Source organism: Mauremys mutica, chromosome 4 (assembly GCF_020497125.1).
Source record: "Mauremys mutica isolate MM-2020 ecotype Southern chromosome 4, ASM2049712v1, whole genome shotgun sequence".
Taxonomy (NCBI): Eukaryota; Metazoa; Chordata; order Testudines; family Geoemydidae; genus Mauremys; species Mauremys mutica.
In genome coordinates this window covers 49700963-49725996 of record NC_059075.1, presented here as the reverse complement: position 1 = coordinate 49725996, position 25034 = coordinate 49700963, and the positions used below count along the sequence as shown (strand labels likewise).

Below are 25034 nucleotides of genomic sequence, written 5' to 3'. Positions count from 1 at the left end.
TCTCTGACCATAAAAGGTACCAGCTTTTCTGATATCTCCTTGTTCAACTTTGTAACAGACCAGAGACAGGTGTGTGCAACAACATATTACAGCAAGTAATTATTGCCACACTTTGCAAGTGTTGAAACATGCTGTTGCAATATTGGGTATCTGCACTCTGAAACTAAGAGTCATCCAATTCATCATAAAATTTTCACACATACATCCAGAATAGATTACCCACAGAGATTTTTATTTTTATATATACACATATACATATACACATATATATATATATATATATATATATATATACACACACACACACACACACACACACACACAAATTAGCAATTATTTAAAATGTTAATCTCTTTTAGCTTGGTTTGAAAGATGTGTCCTGTCAGTTTTAAAAATATATATATCCCATTGTTAGCACATTAAAATTTCACAATGCACTCTTTATTAAGTTCTCAGCAGTCATAATTTTATAACCCTTTCAGTAATGGATGCTTTTTTGTTAAAAAAGGTGCACCTATAACTGATTATATACGAGCAAAATTCAGTTTTCCTTTTAAACAACTTAGCAACCAAACTTGCATGCTACACAGTTGAAAAATAATAAAAAAGGTTATATTTCTGAGAACATTTTGTTATAATGTATCTGGATTTGTAAATGGACATTTTGCAACTAACGTATGAACTGAACTCGGTACTGCAAAAGTCATGTCAGAAAAATAAAACACATTAACCAGAACAATGGTTATCATTCTGGAGCACTGAACTGTATACATTCTGATAAATAAGAGTAGTGTATAAAATATTTCTTATTCATTCCTTATGCTTTATAAAACTATCGTAAGTACAGGCTATAATTAGTTGTATTTTTTCTTATAAGATCTTTTCAATTACATTTGAAAATTAAAAGCCCAAGAGGAATTTTATTTTTAGTTTTATTGCTTTTTTTCTTTCTAAAGTCAAATTGACTAACAGTTAGACCCCCAATTTTACGTAAGCAGATCAGCTTGCAAACTCTTGTGTTCATATGGAGCCCCACTGATTTCAACAGGTGCCCATGTGGATCAGATTGCATGACTGCAGCCTTGGATTGTACTTTTTTTTCATCCCTCTTCCCTATGACACAGCTTTGTCTCTCTTCCCTCCCTGACCCTCACTTCCTTAATTGTATCTTCATCTTTTCTCTCTCCAATATCTACCACAGTTAAAAAATAAATAAAATAAGAACCATTGTTTCTTTAAGTGAAGGGGGGGACAGACATATTCCCAGAAGCACAAATTTCTCATCTTAGACATCTTACATCCTCTGGTCAAGGGCTGGATAAAACGCCATCTGTAGTTCATCAACACTAGTTAGCCAAAGGGGACTGAGTATAGTGCAAGAGACTGAACTTTGTCCCAACCTAATATCCATCGATATTGAATTCATTCTCTGGAAAGGGTAGAATTACATTTTTAATTACGGTCTATGGTTACAGCTGGAGTTGTATACTCCCCTCAACCCACAGCAGGTGTCCAGTTGATAACACTGGGACATTTGCACATGGATTGAAAACAGAATATGGCCCTTATATAGCAACTACTAACATAGTTAATGAAGCTACTGTGAGGTATTCAGGATACTTTTAGGATGAACTCCATTTTTTCCATTTACTTTAACATTTATGCATGCAAGCATCCAACAATTGCAGTACTTCCATGCACAAATTAGATGTATAAATGCACACCTAAATTATCTGAAATTACAGCATTTAAAACATTATCAATCAGTAAGCTTCGGCATTAAGTCTTCATTAATTAATGAGGTGGCTCAGTCCCCTCAGTGCTGTTTGACGCTAAAGCCTGATCTACATTAGAGTTAGGTTGACGCAAGGCAGCTTACATTGACCTAATTATGGAAGGGTCTACATTAAAGTTTTGCTCCCACCAACACAACTGCCCGACTTAACTCCACCTCCACGAGAGGCGCAATCAACATTGATGTAGTTAGATCGATGCAGTCTCAGTGAAGACACTGTATTGCTTATGATCAACTGTTTCTGGCTTTCAGAAGCCATTCCACAATGCCTCACGCTGACAGCATAATCAGTACAAGTGCTCCTGGTCAGATCACACACTGCCAACACAAGGAGCAAAGCACAGATACACACAAGCAATGTAATTACTGCGGCAGCTGTATGCTGACGCAAATTTGACTTAATTTTGTAGTATAGGCATGGCCTAAGACAGTACAACGTTGCTTCACCTCCAAAGAGTTGTGACCAAACACCAGACAGTTATTGTATGAAATATAAGGAAGGAAAACAATTTTGTAAATGAAAACTTTTATTCTAGAGAACACTTATCCAATATCCATGCAGACCAAGTGGGCCAGAAGTTTTATATCTTCATATTAGATTAACAAAAAAGAGTGGGGTAATACTGTTAGTCTCCTCTCTGTGTGTCCCAGTTATCTGTCACTTGCAGAGCACCCTCAGCAGATGGGGAAGATCATCCCTTTGCCTCTATTTATACAACAGAACATGAAACAAAGAGCACGTTAATTTCATTTTGCTAGTGAGAAAGTTCCTGGATTCCCCAGAAAGACACAAAATTACAGTAAATTCAACCAGCTACACAGGTAGTATGTGCCAATCTTATGAAGTCATTTGGTTTTCATTTACTTTTATAAAGTGCCATTTACAAAGTATCACTAAAGTTAATTGAAGTGGGAAGGAACCACTAAACCAAAAAACATTTTAAAATGTACTGTAATGTTGCAAAGAAAAAGAAATCACACACAGAAGTGACTTGCATCTAAGAAATCCAATTCTTATGCTATATAGTTTCATATTACAGTTATATACATGTATTTCATGTTATTGAAATAAGTGTTCAACATCTACATAATCAGACCTCAATTCTCTAAAGTGTTACTGAGTTTTATGTATGTGGAGTACTCTCATTGGCTTCTACATGACCACTTACATGCATAAGTGTTTGCAGTGTTAGGGTTGCTAAATGAGGGCTGTTCTCACTGCTTATGGCTTCACAACTTGAGTTACAAAATTAGCCTGAACCCGAGGATATACAAAGATTCCTGTAGTGCTCATCAACATGACGTCTAGAGACCAAACACAAGTCAACATCAATACTGTATTTTCAGTCTGATATAGCTTTAAAGAATTTAGACGGGTTTTATATTTACAGTATGGTGTGATGTCAAGCTATAGTAACACAATATACCTTTACAGATGTCAAATGTTTTGAAACAATTTTAGTTGCTTAAGTACTGCAAACAACTATTCTATTAAAATATGAGCAGTGATGAAACACCAGAGGAAACCAGATGTATAGGCAAGTGCCTTCTACTGAAAATGCCATGCAACTGACCCTAGATATGCTTATCTCAGGAAATGAAAGTCAGTGCTTCCTAACTGATTTTAGAAGCAACTAGATCACAAAAGCTGAATACAGTAAGATGACAGTAAGTGATATAAATAGTGGAACATTTTCAATTGGATAGTAGTACAACCAAAACAGTACAAAATATATGGTGTTCTCTTTACATCAGTACTGAGAAGTCTGGTGATATGACAAGCTGCCCAAGCTCAAATATCCTGGTCTCTTTTGATGATTAAACACTTTATATAACCAAAAGTAGGAAATTTCTGTTGTGATTTATAGTATTGTGAAGGGTTTTTTATGGTAATACTTTATGGCACAGTGTTCCAAAACAGTGAATGCACTCACACTATTGTTACAGCATATAATTAGATTTGTAAGATATATTTTTGTGGGCCTATAAAAGTTTGCCACACCATTCTCTGTATTATAAAAACAGACCTACTCAGTCAGACCATAGAAAGTATCCTTTCTTCTGACAGTGGCCAGTGCCAGGTGCCCCAGAGGGAATGAACAGAACAGGCAATCATCAAGTGATCCATCCCCTGTCACTCATTCCTAGCTTCTGGCAAACAGAGGCTAGGGACACTATTCCTGCCCATCTTGGCTAATAGCCATTGATGGACCTATCCTCCATGAATTTATCTAGTTCTTTTTTGAACCCTGTTATCGTCTTGGCCTTCACAACACCTCTGGCAAAGAGTTCCATAGGTTGACTGTGCATTCTGTGAAGAAATACTTCCTTTTATTTGTTTTAAACCTGCTGCCTATTAATTTCAGTTGGTGACCCCCTAGTTTTTGTGTTGTGAGTAGTAAAAAACAACACTTCCTCATCTACTTTCTCTACACCATTCATGATTTTACAGACCTCAATCATCTCTCCCCTTAGCCATCTCTTTTCCAAGCTGTAAGGTCCCATCCTTATTAATCTCTCCTCATAGGGAAGCCGCTCCATACCCCTAATAATTTGTTGCCCTTTTCTGAACCTTTTCCAATTCCAATATCTTTTTTTGAGATGGGGCGACCACATCTGCACACAGTATTCAAGATGTGGGCATACCAAGGATTTATATAGAGGCAACATGATATTTTCTGTCCTATTATCTATCTCTTTCTTAATTATTCCCAGCATTCTGTTAGCTTTCTTGACTGCCACTGCACATTGAGTGGATGTTTCAGAGAACTATCCCCAATGAACCCAAGATCTTTCTTGAATGGTAATGGCTAATTTAGACCATAATTTTATATGTATAGTTGGGATTATGCTTTCCAATGGGCATTACTTTGGATTTATCAACATTAAATTTCATCTGCCATTTTGTTGCCCAGTCACCCAGTTTTGAGAGATCCTTTTGTAGCTCTTTGCAGTCTGCCTGGGCCTTAACTATCTTTAGTAATTTTGTATCATCTGCAAATTTTGCCACCTCACTGTTAAATGATCTGGAAAAAGGGGTTATGAATATATTGAATAGGACTGGTCCCAGAACAGACCCCCTGGAGGACACCACTATTTACCTCTCTCCATTCTGAGAACTGACCATTTATACCTACCCTTTGTTTCCTATCTTTTAACCAGTTACCAATCCACAAGAGCACCTTCCCTCTTATCCTGTGGCAGCTTACTCTGCGTAAGAGCCTTTGGTGAGGGACCTTGTCAAAGGCTTTCTGAAAATCTAAGTACACTCTATCCACTGGATCCCCTTGGTCTGTGTGCTTGTTAACCCCCTCAAAATTTTCTTATATAAAATGACTGATTATTCAGCTATACATGTATTCATTTATATATGTGTCCCAATTATAGCGCACAACCTCATTCTGAATATTTGATAACATAGGTACTTAGTTACAACTGTATGTAGGAATAAAACTGTACCTATTACTTAAGTTACTCAAAACAGGAAAGATTTACAACAAACTCTACTGGAATGAGAATCAAACACCACACAGGAAACCACTTTGAAAGATTTGTTCAATCTTCTTTTACTCATGATAAACACACACCTACAAATACACCTTTTAAGGCGGTGATAGTGCGGACTGACCTCAGCTGTTTGGTTGATAGCGTCTCCAAGGGCTGGGGAGACCAGACTTATCCCATGCCTCAGTCACTGGGAAGCTCCCTTACTTAGGTCCTGGTCCGAGTCTTCCCCTTTCCGGGGAGGTAGGATCCGCAGCACCTTACGCCGAGGGGTTTGGGGGAGGGCTGAGCTCTTGCAGGCCTGGGGGCTCTCACTCCCGGTGACCCGCAGCCAGAGCTGTGGAGACAGCCGGCCCGGAGGGGCAGGCCCTGGCAGCCCCCGAGGCACTGTGTTGGGAAGGTTATTGCAGCTGTCAGAGCGCGTCTTCCTCTCCCCGGGAGCGCCAGTGTGCCTGCGGGGAGGCAGCGCCCGGTCTCCACCGGGACCAGCAAGCTGAGGGCGGGGGGGGAGGCCTGTAGAGCACGGTTGGCTCCGGAACCAGGAGCCCTGGCGGGCGCCATACTAGAAACTAAAATGGCTGCCCCGGGGAAGGGAGCTCAGCTCGGGCCGTGAGGGGCTGCGCCTCCACCCGCCTCACCGACCAGGGACGTCGCCTCGCCAGGCACACCTCGGACAGGTACCATCCCGCGCAGGCGGCCTCGGGGACTGGCAAGCTCCATGGGCCAGCCCCCACCTCTCCCGCACCTAGAGCTCGGCCCACTCGCTCCCCGCCCCTGCAGCCCAGCCCCCCGCGCAGCTGGAGCCGGTCCCCCTGTAGAGCCTACCTGGAGCTCGGCGCGCTCCACCTCCCAGTGCGCCCTCTCCATCTCGAAGCGGGCCCACTCGTGCTGGATGTAGTGCAGGATCCCCGGGATGGTGTAGTGCTGGGGCCGGGACAGCTCCGCGCGGTCCCCCGCGTCCTGACCCGCCGCGGCCGCCGGGACCTGAGGCTGCTGCCCGCCTCCGGCCCCCACGCAGCCCGCGCCAGGCTGCACGTTCATATTCCCCCCTGGCTGCGGCGGCGGCGGCTGTTGCTGCTGCGGTCTCGGAGCGGCCGCCATCCCGCCTCCGACTCCGGGGTGCTCGTCCATTGTCTGCGGGGAGCCCTCCTCCTCCTCGTCGTCCCGCGGCGGGCCTGGGGCAGGGGCGTGGGGGAGCGGCGCTGGCTGGGGGGAGGAGGAGGGGGCGGGACGGGCCCGGGGAGGAGGGGGAGGCTGCGCCGAGCAGTGTCCGGGTGTCAGAGCAGCGCCGAGCCCCCGCCGGCCGCCATTACAGCCTCCGATCCATCTCACACCCACCCACTGCGAAGGGGGGAGGAGCAGGGAGCCGCGCGGGGCGCGCCGGGAAACAACCTCCCTCCCAGCCGAGCCCGCTAACGCGCGCATGCGCACTGGAGATGGGGGGGAGCGGAGTGGGGCGGGGCTGCAGCTGGGGGTGTCTGTCTGTTCCCCCTGGACCCGCCCCGAGAGCAGCGGGCCGGGGCAGCGCCGCTCCTGGCACTGAGTAAGTGACACAGTAATAACAGGGGCTGCTGGTGCACAGTCGCTAGGACAGTAGCTGGGGGTGCTGCTTCGTCCGGCCTGGGTCAGTGTCAGGGGTCCCCTGCTCCCACCAGCCCGTGGGGGAGGCCGCGAGCCGCTCTGCCCAGGCGTGGCCGGGGTGGGGTTTGTTTAAAAGACGGGCGGGGCGGGGGTCTTCCTGCCGCCCACGTGGGCACGGGGCGCCCCTGCGGTGTGTGGGGTTAAAACGGTCTCTCGGCTCGCAGGCTCCGCCAGCCGCAGATTCCTCACATTGCTGTCGCGTTCCTCCGATGCTGACAGCCTGTGGTGGGGCCTCCAGGCGGGCCCGTTTCCCTGGGGGTAGGGGAGGCTCTGGCTCTGCCGTTCCGCCTCACCTTCCTGTCCCGTCACCCAGCGGCGGGGGCGACGGAACGCGAGGAGTCAGGCTCGTGTCACGCTGAGACGGAGAGCAAAAGAATGAAACGGAGGCGGGTGAAATGTAGTGCGAGTGCAGGGAAGAAGTTTGTGACGGTACCGGAGTCCCCCTGTAGCCAAGGGAAACAGTGGGAGCTCCTCCACTTGGACTGGTTAAAACGGGAGGGTTAGAGAGACAAAGTGGGTGAGGTAATATCTTTTATTGGACCAACATCTGTTGGTGAGGGAGACAGGTTTCCCGGCTTACACAGAGCTCTTGTTCAGCTCTGGGACACTTACTCAGTGCCATAGCTAGGGTGACCAAAGGTCCTGATTTTAGAGACAGTCTCGATATTCAGAACTTTGTGCTATAGAGGCACCTATTGCCCCCCCTCCCAATTTTTCACACTTGCTTTCTGATCACCCTAGTCACGGTTAAATACAGGCTGGAACCTATTGTTTAGCATAAGTAATTAACACATATTTCAAGGGACCATTCAAGCTTGTCTCTTTCACCAACAGAAGTGGGTCCAATAAAAGATATTACCGTATTGTTCCGAGTATAGGCCTATCCTGATTATAAGCCGCACCCTTAAAGTTTGGTGCTATTTAAAAAAAAATAAATTTTTAACTTTTTTTAACTTAAAGAAAATATACACATTAGTAGAACAGTAAAACAGTATTTTATTTAATGAATAGGAAGACATGTACCAGTATTTTTAACACTTTTAACACTTTTGGTAGTCCTGCTTTTGACGGCATATGTTATATACTCAGAAATATTGAAAACTATTTTGTAGTTATACTGTAAATAAAGAAGGGAAAAGGAATGGACAACAAGGAGACTGATGGGAACAGTTCTCACCCTCTCCTCTGCACAACAATCAACAACATTAGCAAATGTTCTTAGGGTTAGGGATCATGGCCCCCCCCCCGAACTCCTGCCCCATCCAACCCCCTGCGTTCCTTGACACCTCCCCCCACCCCAGGGACCCCTGCCCATCCAACCACCCCTTCTCTCTGTCCCCTGACAGCCCCTGGAACCCTTGCCCCTGACTGCCTCCCACCGCCCCATCCATCCCCTGATCCTTTCTAACTGCCCCACCAGGACCCTTGCCCCTATTCAATCCCCCTGTTCCCTGCCCTCTGACCCCCCCAACCCCTATCCACCCCCCACCCCGAACTCCCCTGCCCTCTCTCCAACACCCCCTCCCTGCCCCCTTACTGCGCTGCCTGGATGTGGCTGGCGGCACTACAGTCCGGCTGCGGCTGGAGCCAGGAGCCCCGGGATGCTGGGCTGGGCCAGGAGTCACGCGGCCGGAGCCCGGAGCTGGAGGATGTGGCGGGAGCCGGACGGCCAGAGCCAGGTAGCTGGCCGGCCAAAGTAGGGCGGCCGGGAAGGGATACGGGGCTGGGGCCGGAGCCGGGCGGCGGGGGACACGGGGACGGGGACGGGCGATGCGGGGCCAGGCGGCAGGGGATGCGCGGCCGGCGCCGGGCGCCTGGCGACGCGTGGCCGGGCAGGGCTGCCCAGAGAATTCCGGGGGCCCGGGGTCTTCGACGGGGGGGAGGGGGGGCCCTTCCGTTCCGGGACCTGCTGCCGAAGTGTCCCGAAGACCCGCCGTGGGGCGCCCCCGGCGCCGAATTACCGCCGAAGCGGGATCTGCCGCCGAAGTGCAGCCCGGTCTTCGGCAGTAATTCGTCGGCGAGAGGCCCCGCCGCGGGTCTTCGGGGCACTTCAGCGGTGGGTCCTGGAACGGAAGGGCCCCCCGCCGCCAAATTACCACCGAAGACCGGGCTGCACTTCAGCAGCGGGTCCCGCTTGGGTGGTAACTCGCCAGTGGGGGGTCCTTCCGCCCCGGAGCGGAAGGACCCCCCGCCGCAGGCGAAGACCAGGAGCAGAAGAAGCTCCTGCGCCCGGCCCCGCAAGAGTTTTCCGGGCCCCCCGGAGCAAGTGAAGGACACCGCTCCGGAGGCCCCGAAAAACTCTCGTGGGGGCTCCTGCTGGGCCCGGGGGCAAATTGCCCCCTTTGCCCCCCCCCGGGCGGCCCTGAGGCCGGGGCCGGCGGAGGCAGGTACACGGGGCTGGAGCCGGGCTGCGGGGGAGGCGGGGACGCGGCCGGGGTGGAGCCGGGCAGCAGAGGAGGCGGGGACGTGGCCGGCGGAGGCAGGTACCTGGGGCTGGGGCAGGGCAGGGATGCGGCCGGGGCCGGAGCTGGGCGGCGGGGACGTGGCCGGGGCTGGAGCCGGGTGGCGCGAGGCCAGGGCTGGCGGAGGCGGGTACGCGGGGCCGGGGCCGGGCGGCTGGGGAGGCGGGGACACAGCTGGGGCAGCCCAGAGCCCTCTGAGTCCTGGCCGCAGCTGGGATTTAAAGCGCTCTGGGCTCCCCGCCGCAGCGGGCAGCCCAGAGCCCTCTGATTCCCGGCCGCGGCTGGGATTTAAAGCGCTCTGGGCTCCCCGCCGCAGCGGGCAGCCCAGAGCCCTCTGATTCTCCGCCGCGGCTGAGATTTAAAGGGCTCTGGGCTCCCCGCTGCAGCAAGCAGCCCAGAGCCCTCTGATTCCCCGCCACGGCTGGGATTTAAAGTATTTTTATTGGTTTTTTTTTCTTCAAGATCCCGATTATAGGCCGCACCCCTAATTTAAAGACTTAAATTAGGGGGGAAAAGTGCGGCCTATACTCGGGACAATACGGTATTTGTCTCTCTAATATCCCAGGGACCACCAGGGCTTACAACAACACTACATAAAACTGGACCAGACACAGCTGTAGCAAAGAGCAGCTACATAGCTTTATTGGCCCTCTTTCTTATAAGGAATAATACAAATGCAAACATGTGCCAAAATATAGGCTGTCTGGAAATGAACTTTTACAAAACAAAAGGGCACTAGAAATGTGATTTTAATAGCAATGGAATCGGGTGGTTGGGGAGATGGGACAGCGAGGTAAACAAAAACATACTCCGCTAAATTTGAAACTCACACATTGCAGCATTCTGCTAGTATATGAGAACTCAAACTGAAGTGTACTTGAAACTGACTAGTGAGAGAAGTGAAAGTGTGTATTGTATTTCGTTCTTAGCTGAAATAAAAAAAACGGATTTACTTTTCAATAATTTTGCAATTATTTCTCTTTTAACAATATAATCTGCTATTTGTCTTGTAAGTAAGGAGATTATTTCTTTTGACTGTGCTTTTTAAACTGACAATGAAACTTATATGAAAATTTTACACACCTGCCACATATCATTCATGAAGGGACAAACTGATTTTGAATTAGTTTTAAGGTAACTTTTTAAACTATCTTAATGATGAAGCATGTCTGCAATGTGATTCAATGAGGCAGTTATTTTTTATTTATGATCTAGTTCATTCAGAACTCCTCTTCACAGTAAGGAAATCTTGAAAAATGTACCTATTTGCTACAACTAGTTCAGTTTCACCAGTAAAAATAGCAACATTCAGAGCTTTAGTGTAGATAAGGCCAAACTGTCACAGCCTCATTGCGCTGAAATTCAACAATTATGTTGATTACATAAACCTAAAGGGATTTTAACTTTCCCATCCTACTTGACAACTCATTGAGTGTCATCCATAATTAAGCAAGGCAGGGTGTTCCTCCCACCCTCTCTACGTAAACACTACTTTCTTTCAGAGTAGCAGCCGTGTTAGTCTGTATCCGCAAAAAAAACAGGAGTACTTGTGGCACCTTAAAGACTAACAAATTTATTGTAGCATGAGCTTTCGTGAGCTAAAGCTCACTTCTTCGGATGCATAGTTCCATTCTATGCATAGTTCTATGCATAGTTCTATGCATAGTTCTATGTATAGTTCCATTCTATGCATCCGAAGAAGTGAGCTTTAGCTCACGAAAGCTCATGCTACAATAAATTTGTTAGTCTTTAAGGTGCCACAAGTACTCCTGTTTTTTTTACTACTTTCTTTAACATTTTCCATCAGTAGATGATCTGGAATTGGATCAGTTGCTCAAACTGGACAGTTTTGTTTTGTTTTTTTAATTGTATCTGTCTGCTTTCCTGCCTGCCTCCTCTGGTCCTCCAGTACTGACCTCCTTTGTCTCACCCTTGATGACTCTTCCTAGTTAGATTTTAAAGTTTCAGTTGTTTTGCTAATTCCTTTCTGGAATGCCCTCCTCAGCCATTGAGTCACTTCCTCTTAAAGCTTCACCTTAAAACCTTAATGGTTGCTTTAGCCTGTGCTAAACCCAGCTCCCCTTTCCATATTAGCAGATTCTTCAATTCTCCACTGACTGTAGTTATTAATCTGCAAGAACACATATTTAGCCAAGTCAGCCTTTTTCTCTTACTCAACTTCATCTTTATGTGATGTTTTCCCCTTTCAAGTCCCTGTATCAAACTGTGCTATCTGTGATATCTTTCTGCATCTCATCATATTCTGTGGTACTACATGTGAAGGGCCTAATATAAAAAAAATATATATATATTTATAAGGTAATTTTAAAGAATTAATCTCCATGTTTAAAACTGAAACGAGTGGAAGACAGTGAGATCTCAAACAAATTTCACTCGTTATCAGTATCTAGGGAAGACTGGGAAAGATTATCGCTCTTAAAAATATGATTAACTCTGTGGCAATGTCAGTACATAATTTTGAGATCATGTGGTTTCAGTGTTGTTTCAATAGACATGCAATGCTCCTTGGTAGTTAAGAAGCTAGGATAAACTTTTTGCTCCTTGCTTCTTCCCTGATTTCCCTAGATTAGTAGGGGGCTGTGGGAAGCGGTGCGGGCCAAGGGATGTACTGGCCGCCCTTCCCATTGGCCTGGAGCGTCAAACTGTGGCCAGTGGGAGCCACGATCGGCCGAACCTGCGGACGTGGCAGGTAAACAAATCAGCCGGCCGGGGCTTTCCCTGAACAAGCGGCGGACCGGCTTTGAGAACCACTGATCTAGACTAGGGGTCAGCAACCTTTCAGAAGTGGAGTGCCAAGTCTTCATTTATTCACTCTAATTTAAGGTTTCGCGTGCCAGTAATACATTTCAATGTTTTAGAAGGTCTCTTTCTATAAGTCTATAATATATGAATTAAAGTTGCAGTTGCAGTGGTGGTCTTCGTGATGTAAACAGTTGTCCAGTGGAAACTGAACTGAGACTGCCAACTCACTTCTGGCCATCGAACAGATCTCAGGTGGTTATATCTTCTTTATTATTGAAATGAGCTAGATTTGAACTAGTGATGTAGAAATGGAAAGCTCTGCATATCACTACTCATCTCTTGAGCTAATTCCCCATATATAAAATTATCTTATTACTGAGTCATAGAATTAACTTAAGCCAAGTTATAAAAACAGCATTAGTCATAATAAGAATGCATACAAAGAACATATCTATCTATGTATCTATCTATAAATGAATAGATAAGAATCACATTGTAAGAAATGCAGTCGCCTACATGAGTAGCTTGGGGATAGGTCCAGGATGGGAGAGAGAATTGGGGATTTTGCCCCAAAAATACAGAGATGGAATTTTTTTTGTTTATTTTTTTACGTACACCATTTCACTGATCACTGTAACATCGTATAGATGCACAACTCATTTAACCAGATACTGCATATATATTTGTAGCTAAAAAGAAATAATCTTTTTCTAATTTGTGTTTCATAGAAGCAAAACAGTGAATTAAAATTTGATTTTTCCCAAAATTTTGCATGCATGTGGTTTTTAGTTTTCATGAGGGAACTTGTCAGTTTTGTTTAAAGAAGCATTTTTAAATTAAACTACTTGGTATCGATACTCAACTTTGGCATAATTTTTAAAACCAGATTCCTAAAGTATGCTTGTACGTTTTCTCTACAAAGCCCTGCATTTGTACATGTAAATCAGGTAGAGTGTTAACTCTAGTTTGTGTGTGCAGAAGTATCTGTATGTGCACATTATCTACATGTGCAAAACTTGTGGGCATCATTTTGGATACCAGCTTCGAGGCTGATAGAAAAAGTGAGTTCTTTGGTAACCAAAATAATACACCTCTACCCCGATATAACGTGGCCCGATATAACACAAATTCGGATATAACGCGGTAAAGCAGCACTCGGGGGGCAGAGCTGCGCACTCCAGCAAATCAAAGCAAGTTCAATATAACACAGTTTCAGCTATAATGCGGTAAGATTTTTTGGCTCCCAAGGACAGCGTTATATAGGGATAGAGGTGTACTTGTACATTCCTACAGATGTTACACAATTACCATGTAGTGAAGTGGATAGTCTGCTTCAGAATTTAAAAAGAATAGGTTCAAATTCTTCTAAGGTTGTATTTTTACTAAAGCTATGATTAACTTTTATTCTATCAGTATGATTCTACATTAGAAAATTGGTAAGGAGTAAAAAATATATGATCCAAAACATTTCACGTGTAAAATAATCCAAGACATAAAATTTTTTTTATCCATATAAAGATACAGTATCTTTAAGATCTGCCTCTTGACACAAGGATTATCTATATAAGAGGTCAGATTAATGAAGGCACCGTTAAGACTAAGGTCTGCCTGCAATAGGATCCATTCTTTATATATCTATATCTGCACATGCGTGTTTTATATTGCTTTGTTGGTAACTCAGAAAACAAAAAACAAACTTTAACCTAAGCTTCCTCCCCTGGCTTGGATGTCCCTAGAGTATCCATCTAGGCCTTCCTCTGTCCTAATTCCTTTTGCCCAAAATGATCATTCCTACAAGGCCAGGTGCAGTTGAAAAGCTGTATCTGTCACAGTCATTTAGCACTGAACTTCAGCTGCTTTATTTAGGATTCTAACAGGGTGGGTCAACAACATAAACACCCCAACATAAACAGGCTCTGCAGTGTTTAGAAGAGATGGAAAGATTGGCAGTTTTTCATCAGTTTGTCATCATCACCAATGAAATCTTGCAGTAATTTACACTGCTTTCTCTACACTGTTGACTTCTTTTTCATTCAGGGTATTCCACTGCCAATTAGGGGAGAGCTTTGCAGCATAGCTACTGTAAGAGCCATGCTGTCCAGGAGAGATAAGGAAATGTGGGAGACAGTGCAAGGCAGGTATCAGAGGGGTAGTCGTGTTAGTCTGGATCTGTGAAAGCAGCAAAGAGTCTTGTGGCACCTTATAGACTAACAGACGTTTTGGAGCATGAGCTTTCGTGGGTGAATACCCATGCATCCGATGAAGTGGGTATTCACCCACGAAAGCTCATGCTCCAAAACGTCTGTTAGTCTATAAGGTGCCACAAGACTCTTTAGTGCAAGGCAGGAGGCCACCACATGAATCCCTTGAAATTTGCAATATCTGGGGGACATCCACAAGTTTAAGTGGTGGAACTCACAGCCTTGTCAATTGGGGTGGAGTGAAATGACATGCTCCTGTATATTCCCCTTCTCCCCCGTACTCCAGTGTAAACTTATCTGATTTGGGAAGCTATGGCTGTGTATTGCTCAGGGGATATTAAAGGTAGTGAGATTGTGAAGCCTGTGGTCTCAGGTATTATTTCTCAATTAAGGTGATATTTTTATCCAAGGACAATATTTATACAGCTCTTGCTCAAGAATTTAGTCATTAAACATTTGTTGTTGTCTTTTGTTTTTTTGAAGTGATGTAACTCTGCCCTGATACTTTTCTGAAATAGGTCATTTGTGCTGTGTTGACCAGTTGATTTGTTGAATGTACATTGCATTTGTGCATGTGCACAAGTCTGATTTCCTGACTTCTGTGGTTTTTCCAGTATCTATTAAAAAAATTATTTAGGTCACAGGGTGCTATTTTAAAGATTAGAAATGCCCTTAGTGCATCTTATAATAATTAAAATGTTTTGTCTGATGATGGGCAACATTGAAATAAATATTTTTAAATTGTTTCAACTCCTTCAACTATTTATTTCATTACTTTGTATATCAACCTTGTGATTGGCAAATGCATACTTCTGAGGTTATAAATATTGCATATATGTTTACTTAGCTGTAAATAGGTCATTAATCTTCACTTCTTAGGGGATGACTTCTCACTCCAGATTTTATGACGTCATCCCCCAAACTAACTAGTGAAGATAAATTTCATATCAAAACCTAAACTGCAATGTCTAAGCAATTACTCAGACCACACTGAGGATAATTAAATTACCTTCCTGAGATATAGGTGACCTTAATACTTATAAGTGGCTTTGCTGTCAAGAAATAATTAGGTTACATATATCATCATAGGTAAAGTCTGTATCCTCAGAGTTATTGCATATGTGGTGTACACATGTTTAATACTGTTTGCTTTAAATTCATTTAATATGTTTTAGCTATTATTGTGACTAATCTCTTTATGTGCTAAACTGTGCTGAACTGCCTAGATAGAGACTTTCTTTCCTAACAGTGAGTGAGAAGACCGAGGACATAAAGATACACCCATCCATCAGTGCCAAAACCACCCATTCCTTCACTGAGAACAATTTAATCATCATAAAAAATTCTAATCTCCCTTTTCGGCCTGTCATTATTTCACATGCAGAATATTGCTTGCATTATATTTAAATGTTCACACACAGCCTTGTGGTCAAGGCAGTGGGCTGGGAAGCAGGCTTCAATTCCAAACTTTACTACAGAATCCTGTGTTTTTGGGCAAATTACTTAATCTGTCTGGATTCAGCTCCTGGTCTATAAAAAGGAGTTAATACTTTACACAGGGATGTGATGAACTAATTAATGTTTGAGGGGTAGCTAGATACTATGATGATAGGAACCATATAAAGTACTATATATATATTGGTAGATTCACAGTACCAATAACATTGTCCTTTTCTGTGAACTATAGCCATTTTCCATTTTTATTTTGGATTAACAAGGATAAGGATGGTGATTGTCACATGGTCTCAGATAATATCAAAATACTGAAATCATGACCCAGTTTTGCAATCATTACTCACAATGAGTAGCACTACGCATGTAGTCATAGATGTAAATGGGATTATTCACGAGTGAGCACTACCCAGAGTGAGTAATGGTTGCAGAACCAGTACCTAAACTTGTAGTCAGTATTGTCTCTAAGACTGACAGAGGTTCCTGCTGAGGCCTCATCAGAATAACTGATGTATCTGTGGGTAACTTCAAATACTGTATTCCAGGGAATTTCTGGTGTAATCTGAAAAATAATAGACACACGGCAACAGTGTTGTAGGTGTGGCTCAATCATCATTTCAGTTATACACTGTGGAAGATATTGTCTGGCTACAGAGCATGTCTCTGCAATGGCAAACAGGACTTGTAAAACCCTTTAGCCATCTAGGGGAGAGTTTCTCCCTCCTGGTGCAGGCAACATGGAGGTCAGATGTAAGTGGCCTGTAGTGAGTTAGTGATGGTCCCTCCCCCTCCAGCTCAGTGGGAGGCCACTCTGCCTCATTACACTCTGGAGCGCCACCACCATCAGGGATTGGGCTCTTAGGCAGGGCAGGACCAACAAACAGTTTTAAAGCTCAGGCCCTCAGGCAGGGCGGCCAAGAGACACAGGCTTGTTGGCCTAAGGTGCGGAGGCTGCTACACCAAGGGCCCTAACAGCGGCAGAGTGTTCCACCAGTGGGTCAGCAGGGAGCCAACCAAAACATGCTGACATAGTTTCCCTGGGCTACTTCCTACAATCCCCTTGCTGGGTACCTGCACTCTACAGGCATCCTCCATCTACTTGGGATATGTGGCAAGCAGTAGACTTGGCAGCTCTTCACTTGGGTCAGTCTCCTGCAGGGGCAGGGTGTGGTGTGGCACGGGTTCAGCTCCGGAGAGCTGCAGCAGCCTGGAGACATCTCCTTTCCCTGGCTCAGACTGAACTGGGTTAGAGGTTAGAGACTCTGCCTTTTATACTTCCTGTCCCACCCATTGGCTTCTGGCGGGAGGGGCAAGTCTGGCCTGGCTTCACCCACCAGGGATCACAGAGTGACTCCTCCCCACTCCAGCTCACCGGGAGGCCACTCCGCCTCACTACGTGGTCCTCTGTAGGCCCCCTTGCAATTCCTGACATCAGGAGTGGGAGGCATAGCACAGAATCTCAGCCTATCTCTTTCAGAGGCCTGGAACCTATATGTGTTGATACTCCCCTCTTGGCTCGAATTTGACAAGCAAATGTTTAATCAAGAAGCCCGTTTTTAAAATATGTGATCAAAAACCTGGTGGTAACAATCAACTTAATTTTATTTGATATACTGTGTGTATTATTAGTTCTATTAGACTGTGGAATAGTGTTCAAATGTAAGTAAGGCTGTGAGTACTGGCACTTAAAACTTAAAACAGGACTGGACAAAAAGAAAAACTGTATACTATTGGGAACAATCTTGCATTGGTAGCAGCATGAACAAGATTATTATTATTTCTAGCGGAGCACCTAAAGAACCCAATCAAGGCCCCATTGTGCAAGCAACATAGACGGTCTTTGCGCTAGAGAATTCAATCTAAGAACCTAGTTCCATGTTTAATTTCTGTGGGCTTTATGCTCCCCTCTGTAGTAAAAAGGTTCAGAAAGGGCTGAGATTCACAAAAATATACTACAAAAATAGCTGTATAGGTTAATACATAAAATGCTACCTAGTTGTGAAGAAAAAAATGTTTATTGCCAGAAACACCTACTGAAGAGATGCAAAAAATGGGGATGAAATATTCAAGAAAATGGAGAGCCCTGCACTATTACACATATGGCAGCATCTGCAGGAGTGGCTAAAATGAATGGAAGTATTCAGCTAATTGTTCCCAAGTTCTTTGCAGTCTGAGAGAGCACCCGCTCATCTTCAGCATTTGCAAATGGTCAAAGTATGCTGAAATACTGTATATAAACGTTCATAAGCCAAAATTTTTTGGTAAAAAAAGTGAAGCATCAAAGAGCGGGGGGTCAGCTTATCAATGGGTCTACACCAAAATTTGATGATTTTAAACTCTATGGAATTATTGAATTGAATATCTAATACATTGTCATTTTGTTTACCTGGAATGTTCGCAGGCAGGGAGCCCCTGAGCTCCCAGTGGCCACGGTTCGCCGTTCCCAGCTAATGGGAGCTGTGGAAAGGAGTGGCCAGCACGTCCCTCAGGCCGCGCTGCATCCTGCAGCGCCCATTGGCTGGGAATGGCAAACCACAGCAACTGCAAGCTGAGGGGCTCTGTGCCTGCTAACGCTTCAGGTAAACAAAATGTCCAGGCCCACTAGCGGCTTACTCTGACAGACCGGGAGCTAAAGTTTGCCAACCTCTGAAATATAGGGTCAGCTTATGAAAGGGTCATACAGTTTTTGCTATTTTTACCTATCCATATTGGGGGGGTCAGCTTGTAAATGAACGGGCTAACGAACGAGTATATACGGTATCTATTGAAAAGGTTGTATTGTGTGGATGTTTGCTGACAGCATGTTAATGCTGCTTAGAGTTGTTCTGATTTATTCTATTTTCTGAATTGCTTCCCTTTCAACTTTCTGTATTAATGTACATTGATTTTCCAGGATAGTATATATTGTATTGGGGTTTTGCCCTGGCTTCTCTCACATTTCCTTAGGCCACACCTCCTTGCTGAAATTTGCAGTTCTTATGGAACCATTTTTTGATGTTACAGCTTAGTAAAGCACCAGGTAGGCAGCATGACTTGTTGGTTAGAATTTCGAGACTGCTTTTGCAGCAAGTTGCTACACTTTTAACACACAAACCACAGGAGCATACAGGCCAGTAAGTCCAAACAGCTAGAGAAAGACAGATGGAAAACATTACTGCGGCTGGTTTCTGGTATTTAAAAAAAAAAGTTCTAACTTAAAACCCGTTCATTTTTAAAAATTATATTTTGCAGGCTATTAGTCTGCAACTTGGAAAAGCGTTTTGTATTTTCTTTGAAATATATAAGATGGCCGTTTAAAAGGCAGCTTTTGCATATATATTCAACCCTCTTTTAATAGTATTTTTCATTAGGTATTGTGTGTAAAATATATACTATGCTCCAAACTGCATTTCAGTGGCATTTTGTGTTAACATTTATTTAACCCAAGTTTGTTAACCCAAAACTTTGGCCGTCTAAGATCCACAGACATCTCATCAGGAGCCTAACGGTATATCTATACTACAGCTGGGAGTGTGCCTCCCAGCCCATGAAGACAGACTCATGCTAGCTCGAGTAGAGCTAGCATGCTAAAAATAGCATGGATGTTGCTGAAAGAGAAGTGGCTCGGGCTAATCACCCGAGCTCAGACCCAGGGGGTCGGACAGACTTGGACTCTAGTGGCTAGCCCTGCTATTTTTAGCATGTTAGCTCAAGTGGAGCTAGTGCAAGTCTGTGTACCTAGGCTGGAAGGCAACTTCCAGCTCCACTGTAAACGTACCCTAGGAGCCACTTTATATTATCTAAAGATACTGCCTTTATCTTTAGTACATTGATACAGACTGGAAAATACGGGTCTTAGTAGGTCCTAATGCTCAGATCAAGATGGACAATTGTGTACTAGGACCCCTAGTCCCAGGAAGCTGACACTGTATTAAAGAACGCACAGTCATATATCACGTTATCATATTCTGTGCTTTGGTCACCCCTCATTAACAATAGTTCCACTGAAACTGCTAGATATTAGGTCACCAAGTTAAGAAAGAGTGAGCAGGCCTACTTTGTGTCTCTGAGCCAGCATACACTGCATTAATCTTATATATTGGTAGGATACTGACTGTGTGAATTGCTGATTCAAAGTACCCATATTGGTTAGGATGCTAGCAGAAAAATGTGCAAGTAGCCATGTTTCCAAGGGAAAATTGTCCACTGCAGTTCACAGAACTCCTAATGTGAAATTAACTATTATTGCTAAAATGGGTCTCTGTTGCATATTTTGCACTCACATTTGCATGAAAAAATTGAAGTTGTGCTGGGGGAATGAGAGCAGAATATGCTTTAGACATTTGCACTGTGTATATGGGGCCAATTTCTAGCACTAAACTTCCACTTAAACAGATGTATATTGAAACTAAAAAGTAAGGTAAATATGTGAACGTGTTCTGGTCAACTGCACAAACATCCCTGCGGATTAATCCACAAGAGTAATCTTCATGTGTGCACACTTTAAAAGATACCATTTGGGAACCACTATGGTAGCGTGGGTTCCAACCCAGCAGTGGGTAACAGGAAGGTTCTAGATGGATTGCAATGGCCAGGACCAGATTAATCCATCTCTGGGCCCTGGCCTTTGCAAACATACACTCCTCCTGGCCCACTGCAGAGTTGAGGCCCTTGCAGGGGAGGGCAAAGAGGATGGAGTAGGGTTGTTAAAGCAAGGTCACCCTGCAGTGGTGGCTGCTGTCCCACAGGTCTGGGCCCAGCTCCGCATTCCAGCATTGTGAACTGGCGCACAGGGGCTCAGCACCATGTCTCGATGCCACTTACTTAGGTTTGGTTCAGCTGCCCCTCTGTCATGATGGAGGGGTGGCCAGACCTGACCTGAATGGGACTTCAACCCCATGCACCAGGTCACAATGCTTAGAGCAGGGAGCGGGGCCCAGCCATGCAGGACAGGAGCCCTCACTGTGGGGTAAGTGCAGGGCAGACTTGCTCTCCAACCACCCCCACCAGGGCCAGGGCAGGATTAGGGTTGTGATAGTTGGGGCAGACTGGTGCATATATGTAATGGCAAATCATAAAAACAGAGAAAATGCAGTTGGTAGGTTGTTCTGGTAAAACGTTTGGGACGCACTGCAAACATTGCACTGCACTGCACTACCAGATGACAAGGCCAATGAGGTGAAAGATGGCTACACCCCTGTCACCTAGGCCCCCCTACTCGATATCTACAATCATAGAGTAACATTTTTGTACATTTAGAGAAGTCCAGGATCAGGAGAACAATCTGTTCTGTCCTTTCCTGTGACCCAAAGTTGTTCCTGCAAACACATAGGCACAATTACTAGCCAGAATTCGACCCTTGAAACCCATTATAAACACTGGGGAGGAAAATGTTGCCCTATATTTACAGTTTCTAGTGGAATTAAAATCCTTTAACATTCATATGCGGCTTTCTGCCAGTGTGTTGTGAACAAAAAGGATAGCACCTATGTATATGGTTAATGCTTTTAAGAGAGAATACCCTGAAGTAAGTAATGTTTACTAAGCATTTACAAGGAAATTTGGTTGGAGAGAAGGCACAGCATATCGATTAACTGCATGAATACTAAACTCAGACTAATTCTACACCAGACTAATTCTACACAATGCTCACAGGTTTAATACAGATATTAACATACTAACTCTCACACGGGTCGACGCGGAGAGTTCGACTTCTTGGAGTTCGAACTATCGCGTCTAATCAAGACGCGATAGTTTGAACTCCCCATGCGCTCCAGTCGACTCCGGAACTCCACCACCTCGAACGGCAGTGGCGGAGTCGACCTTGGAGCCGCGGACTTCGTTCCCGTGGCGTCTGGACTGGTGAGTAGCCTGAACTAAGGTACTTCGACTTCAGCTACGCTATTCGCGTAGCTGAAGTCGCGTACCTTAGTTCGACCCCCCCCCTTAGTGTAGACTAGGCCTAAGTTATGTTATCCCATTAGAAGTCTCTTCTTTACTAGTAAAATGATACTTGCCCTTACAGCAAGAATCTGAAAATATCTAGGTTGCTATCTTTGGTGTTATTGCACATTAGAAGAATCTTGGTTGGGCTTCTACTTGGTCAGCACTTTCATACAAGAGTGAGTTCAAATTAAAAACACCAACAGTATTAGGAAAGACAATGGGCTTGATTTTCTTCTTGCTTACATCAGTTGTACACTGACATCAGACCCAGTGAACACAAAATTCAACACCAACTACATGCTTCTTCAAAAGTGCTTCATAACTTCCATGTATCTTTTTTTGTTGTTGTTTTCTTCAGAAATACAGTTCCCGCTTACCTGCTTCCAGTAACAAAGAAACTATTTCTGAGCCGAACAGAAAAATGATAAAGTTTTTTCTCATGGTGAACAAACAAGGTCAAACGAGACTCTCCAGGTATTATGAACATGTGGAAATTCATAAGCGGACAATGCTGGAAGCTGAAGTAATCAAAAATTGCCTTTCCCGTTCAAGAGAGCAAGTATGTTTTTTTTCTTCTGATCTAGCCATTTTATTTGAAATAGAACCAAGAAAAGAATATTACACAGTGAACTACATTCAAGAAATATTAGAATGTTTTGTGTTGGGTTTTGCTGCCAAGGTACTTCTTGACATGAAAGTTCATATGTAAATCTATTTTCTTTTTCTCTATAGTTGGTTTATTATAAATGTAGTGTAAGAATCAGCTTCTCTCAAGAAAGCCCATTTTTTCCCCCAAACATGCTATAGAAATTGATACATGTGTGCTGTTTCTAACTAATAGAAACAAAACTTGCACTTCTCTTTAATGCTAACATTGCTCTGTATTCCTGAAATTGCCGATATTTTGTCCATGCAGCCTTCCTCAAGGTCAGATGGCTAAAATAATGGTGTGGCTTTGTGCCATATTCTAGATGAATTACTATTAAGGAATTCTGTCCTGATTTGGTATATGGTTTCCAAGTTATCCAACTCCAGAGTTGATGAGTAAAAATACAATTGTTTTCTTATAGAACTTGAATGACTTTTGAGGATTTTTTTTTAATATCTTCCATTTTACCAGATACAAAAGTCCCTCTTTTTACATACATATTGGCAAATTCTAGACATGCTGTACAAAGATATGATACTTGAAATGAAGTTTAGAGGGCTCATCAACTCATGTTGAGCCAATATTCCTAATACATGATAATGACACAGGTACTTGTACCTTTGTTAGCTCTGTATTGGATTATTCCTATACATTTTATATTCTACTGCATGTGAAGAACATTCAGAGACTTCAACTAATGTAGAATCTGTCTGCCTGCTCAGCTCAGTGGTGCTTCTCTCAAGGAGATCCTTGCACATGTTCTCTGCAGCCTGCACTGGCTCTCTATTGTTTTTGGGTGCAAGTCAAGGTGTTGGTTCTGATGTGTAAAGCACTAAATAGCCTGGATGGAATCCTGGCCCTATTAAAGCAATGGGAGTTTTGCCATTAACTTCAACAGAGCTCAGATTTCACTCATTTAGTCCTGGTTACCTCACAGTCCATGTCTCTCATCATATGATATTGCCGTAAATGAGACCAGCTGAAGTTCTTTGACCTACTAGCACCCCTAGTTAAACTGGGAATGGGCTGCAGGCAGTACCTTTCCAGAGACTAGAACTCAGCTCTGGAATTCACTTCCCTATTTGATCTTGTTGACTTTAGGGTGCTCTTCTCTTTCCTCAACTTATAAGGGAAGGTGAGTTGAAGGAGCAAAGTTATTATGCCTGATGGTCTGGGAGAATGTTATTGTTGATTTTAATGGGACTAATTGCATAGAACAGTACTATTCAATGTGCATAAGATGACAGAATATGGCTATTTGGGGTTTGTGAATTTTCCTTTCCCACTGATGTTCTATTGCCCAGAAGCAACATCTCACATGTTTTTAGGTATAATATACAATATTGAAAATAAGTGACAACCAGCTGGTGCCAAAGTGAACAAGATGGTATGTGTATTAGTTCTAAGACAGTAATAGAGAGTTATTTATTTCTCCTGTGTTAGGAGTTGTCTAACTTCTCTTCTGACAAAAAAAAAAGTTGTGTAAATAATTAACAACAGAAGAGCCATACATATCCATTGTATGTCATTATTCTATTTGTATCTATGCTGAGACTAAAAGTAAGTGGTTATTGTATACTGCATAGACAAGTGTTTTTCAGGTTAGAAACCTGGTTTTCTTACAGAGGATTCCACCTCTTCCTAGGGAGGCTGAAAATTCCAGGGCAAAGGAGAAGAGGAATATATTTTTCTCCCTTGCCTAGATATTTTCACTAGACCTAGACATTGACCTTTATATAATAGATAGAAATTATCACAGCTCTGCCAAGCAGTAGTGGATGCAGTAATGCCAGCCCTAAAGATTCAAAAATCATGAGTCAGACCCTTTAAAATGGTAAGATTGTTTTTTAAAATCTCATGATTTTGAAGACAGACTTTGGGACTTATTTCCCTTCTGGTTTTTAAGCATTTGAGTTTCACATTTTCAGACTTCTGTCTGCAGCCACAAGGATTATAAACATATATTTTAATTTTTTTAATGAAAGCTGGGATACTCATGTAATTACATGGCTCCAGGAGTTGGGGCTTTAAGAAAAACACCAAATATTTCAATACTCAATAAAATGGCAAGATTTGACAATACTGCACAAATGTCAGGTTCTTGCAGGTCAGTTTCTCATTGGGGGATAAATCAATTACATGGAATGTGGGTATATTTTTACTGCAACTTGTTTATTTTACACTTTGTACACAAGTCCTAGAGCAGAAGTGACCAGACAGTACACAGCCAATCCCCCCTTTCCAGAATCTCAGGAAAGACACCATTGCCTAGTTCCCAGGAAGGAATTTTGCCTCAATAATATACTCTAATTAGAGAGATTAAGGTTGTGAGCAAACTCTGCTGCTGTTTGCAACAGCTCCCCAAAAATATTCAGAAAACTAACAACAATACAGCATTTTTTAAAAGATTTAACAGTGCTCACATTTGAAGAAAAAGGATCTTGTGACACTGTGTAACAGCACCATCTGGTGACTCATGCCATAACAATATAGATTCTGAAATAGATTTGTTTTCTATTTTCCCCCACAAGTCTAAAGATAGAAAGCAAGAAATAGATGATATTAGGGCAATGGGTTTCTATCTATCAATATCACAGATATAATTTTCTACCCGACAATGTTTTTCTCCCTGTTGTCTTCTA

The 25034-nt window shown here is 43.7% G+C and overlaps 2 protein-coding genes across 7 annotated transcripts in view; one reads left to right on the top strand and one right to left on the bottom strand.

The window, feature by feature from the left end:
- Positions 1 to 6605, bottom strand: part of STRN3 (striatin 3) — a 97698-nt gene extending 91093 nt beyond the window's left edge. For 2 of the 3 annotated variants that reach the window (XM_045013191.1, XM_045013192.1), the window contains exon 1: positions 6125 to 6605. In XM_045013191.1, coding sequence (XP_044869126.1) covers positions 6125 to 6430 — 306 coding nt within the window. In that variant the 5' untranslated portion in view covers positions 6431 to 6605. The remainder of the gene's footprint in view (positions 1 to 6124) is intronic. The other variant, XM_045013193.1, reaches the window with a different exon arrangement.
- Positions 5645 to 25034, top strand: part of AP4S1 (adaptor related protein complex 4 subunit sigma 1) — a 38139-nt gene continuing 18749 nt past the window's right edge. Inside the window, exons 1-2 of one of the 4 annotated variants that reach the window (XM_045013196.1) lie at positions 5645 to 5976; positions 22102 to 22302. In XM_045013196.1, coding sequence (XP_044869131.1) covers positions 22165 to 22302 — 138 coding nt within the window. In that variant the 5' untranslated portion in view covers positions 5645 to 5976; positions 22102 to 22164. Of the gene's footprint in view, positions 5977 to 6728; positions 6843 to 22101; positions 22303 to 25034 lie in introns of those variants that run through there. The other 3 variants (XM_045013197.1, XM_045013194.1, XM_045013195.1) reach the window with 3 other exon arrangements.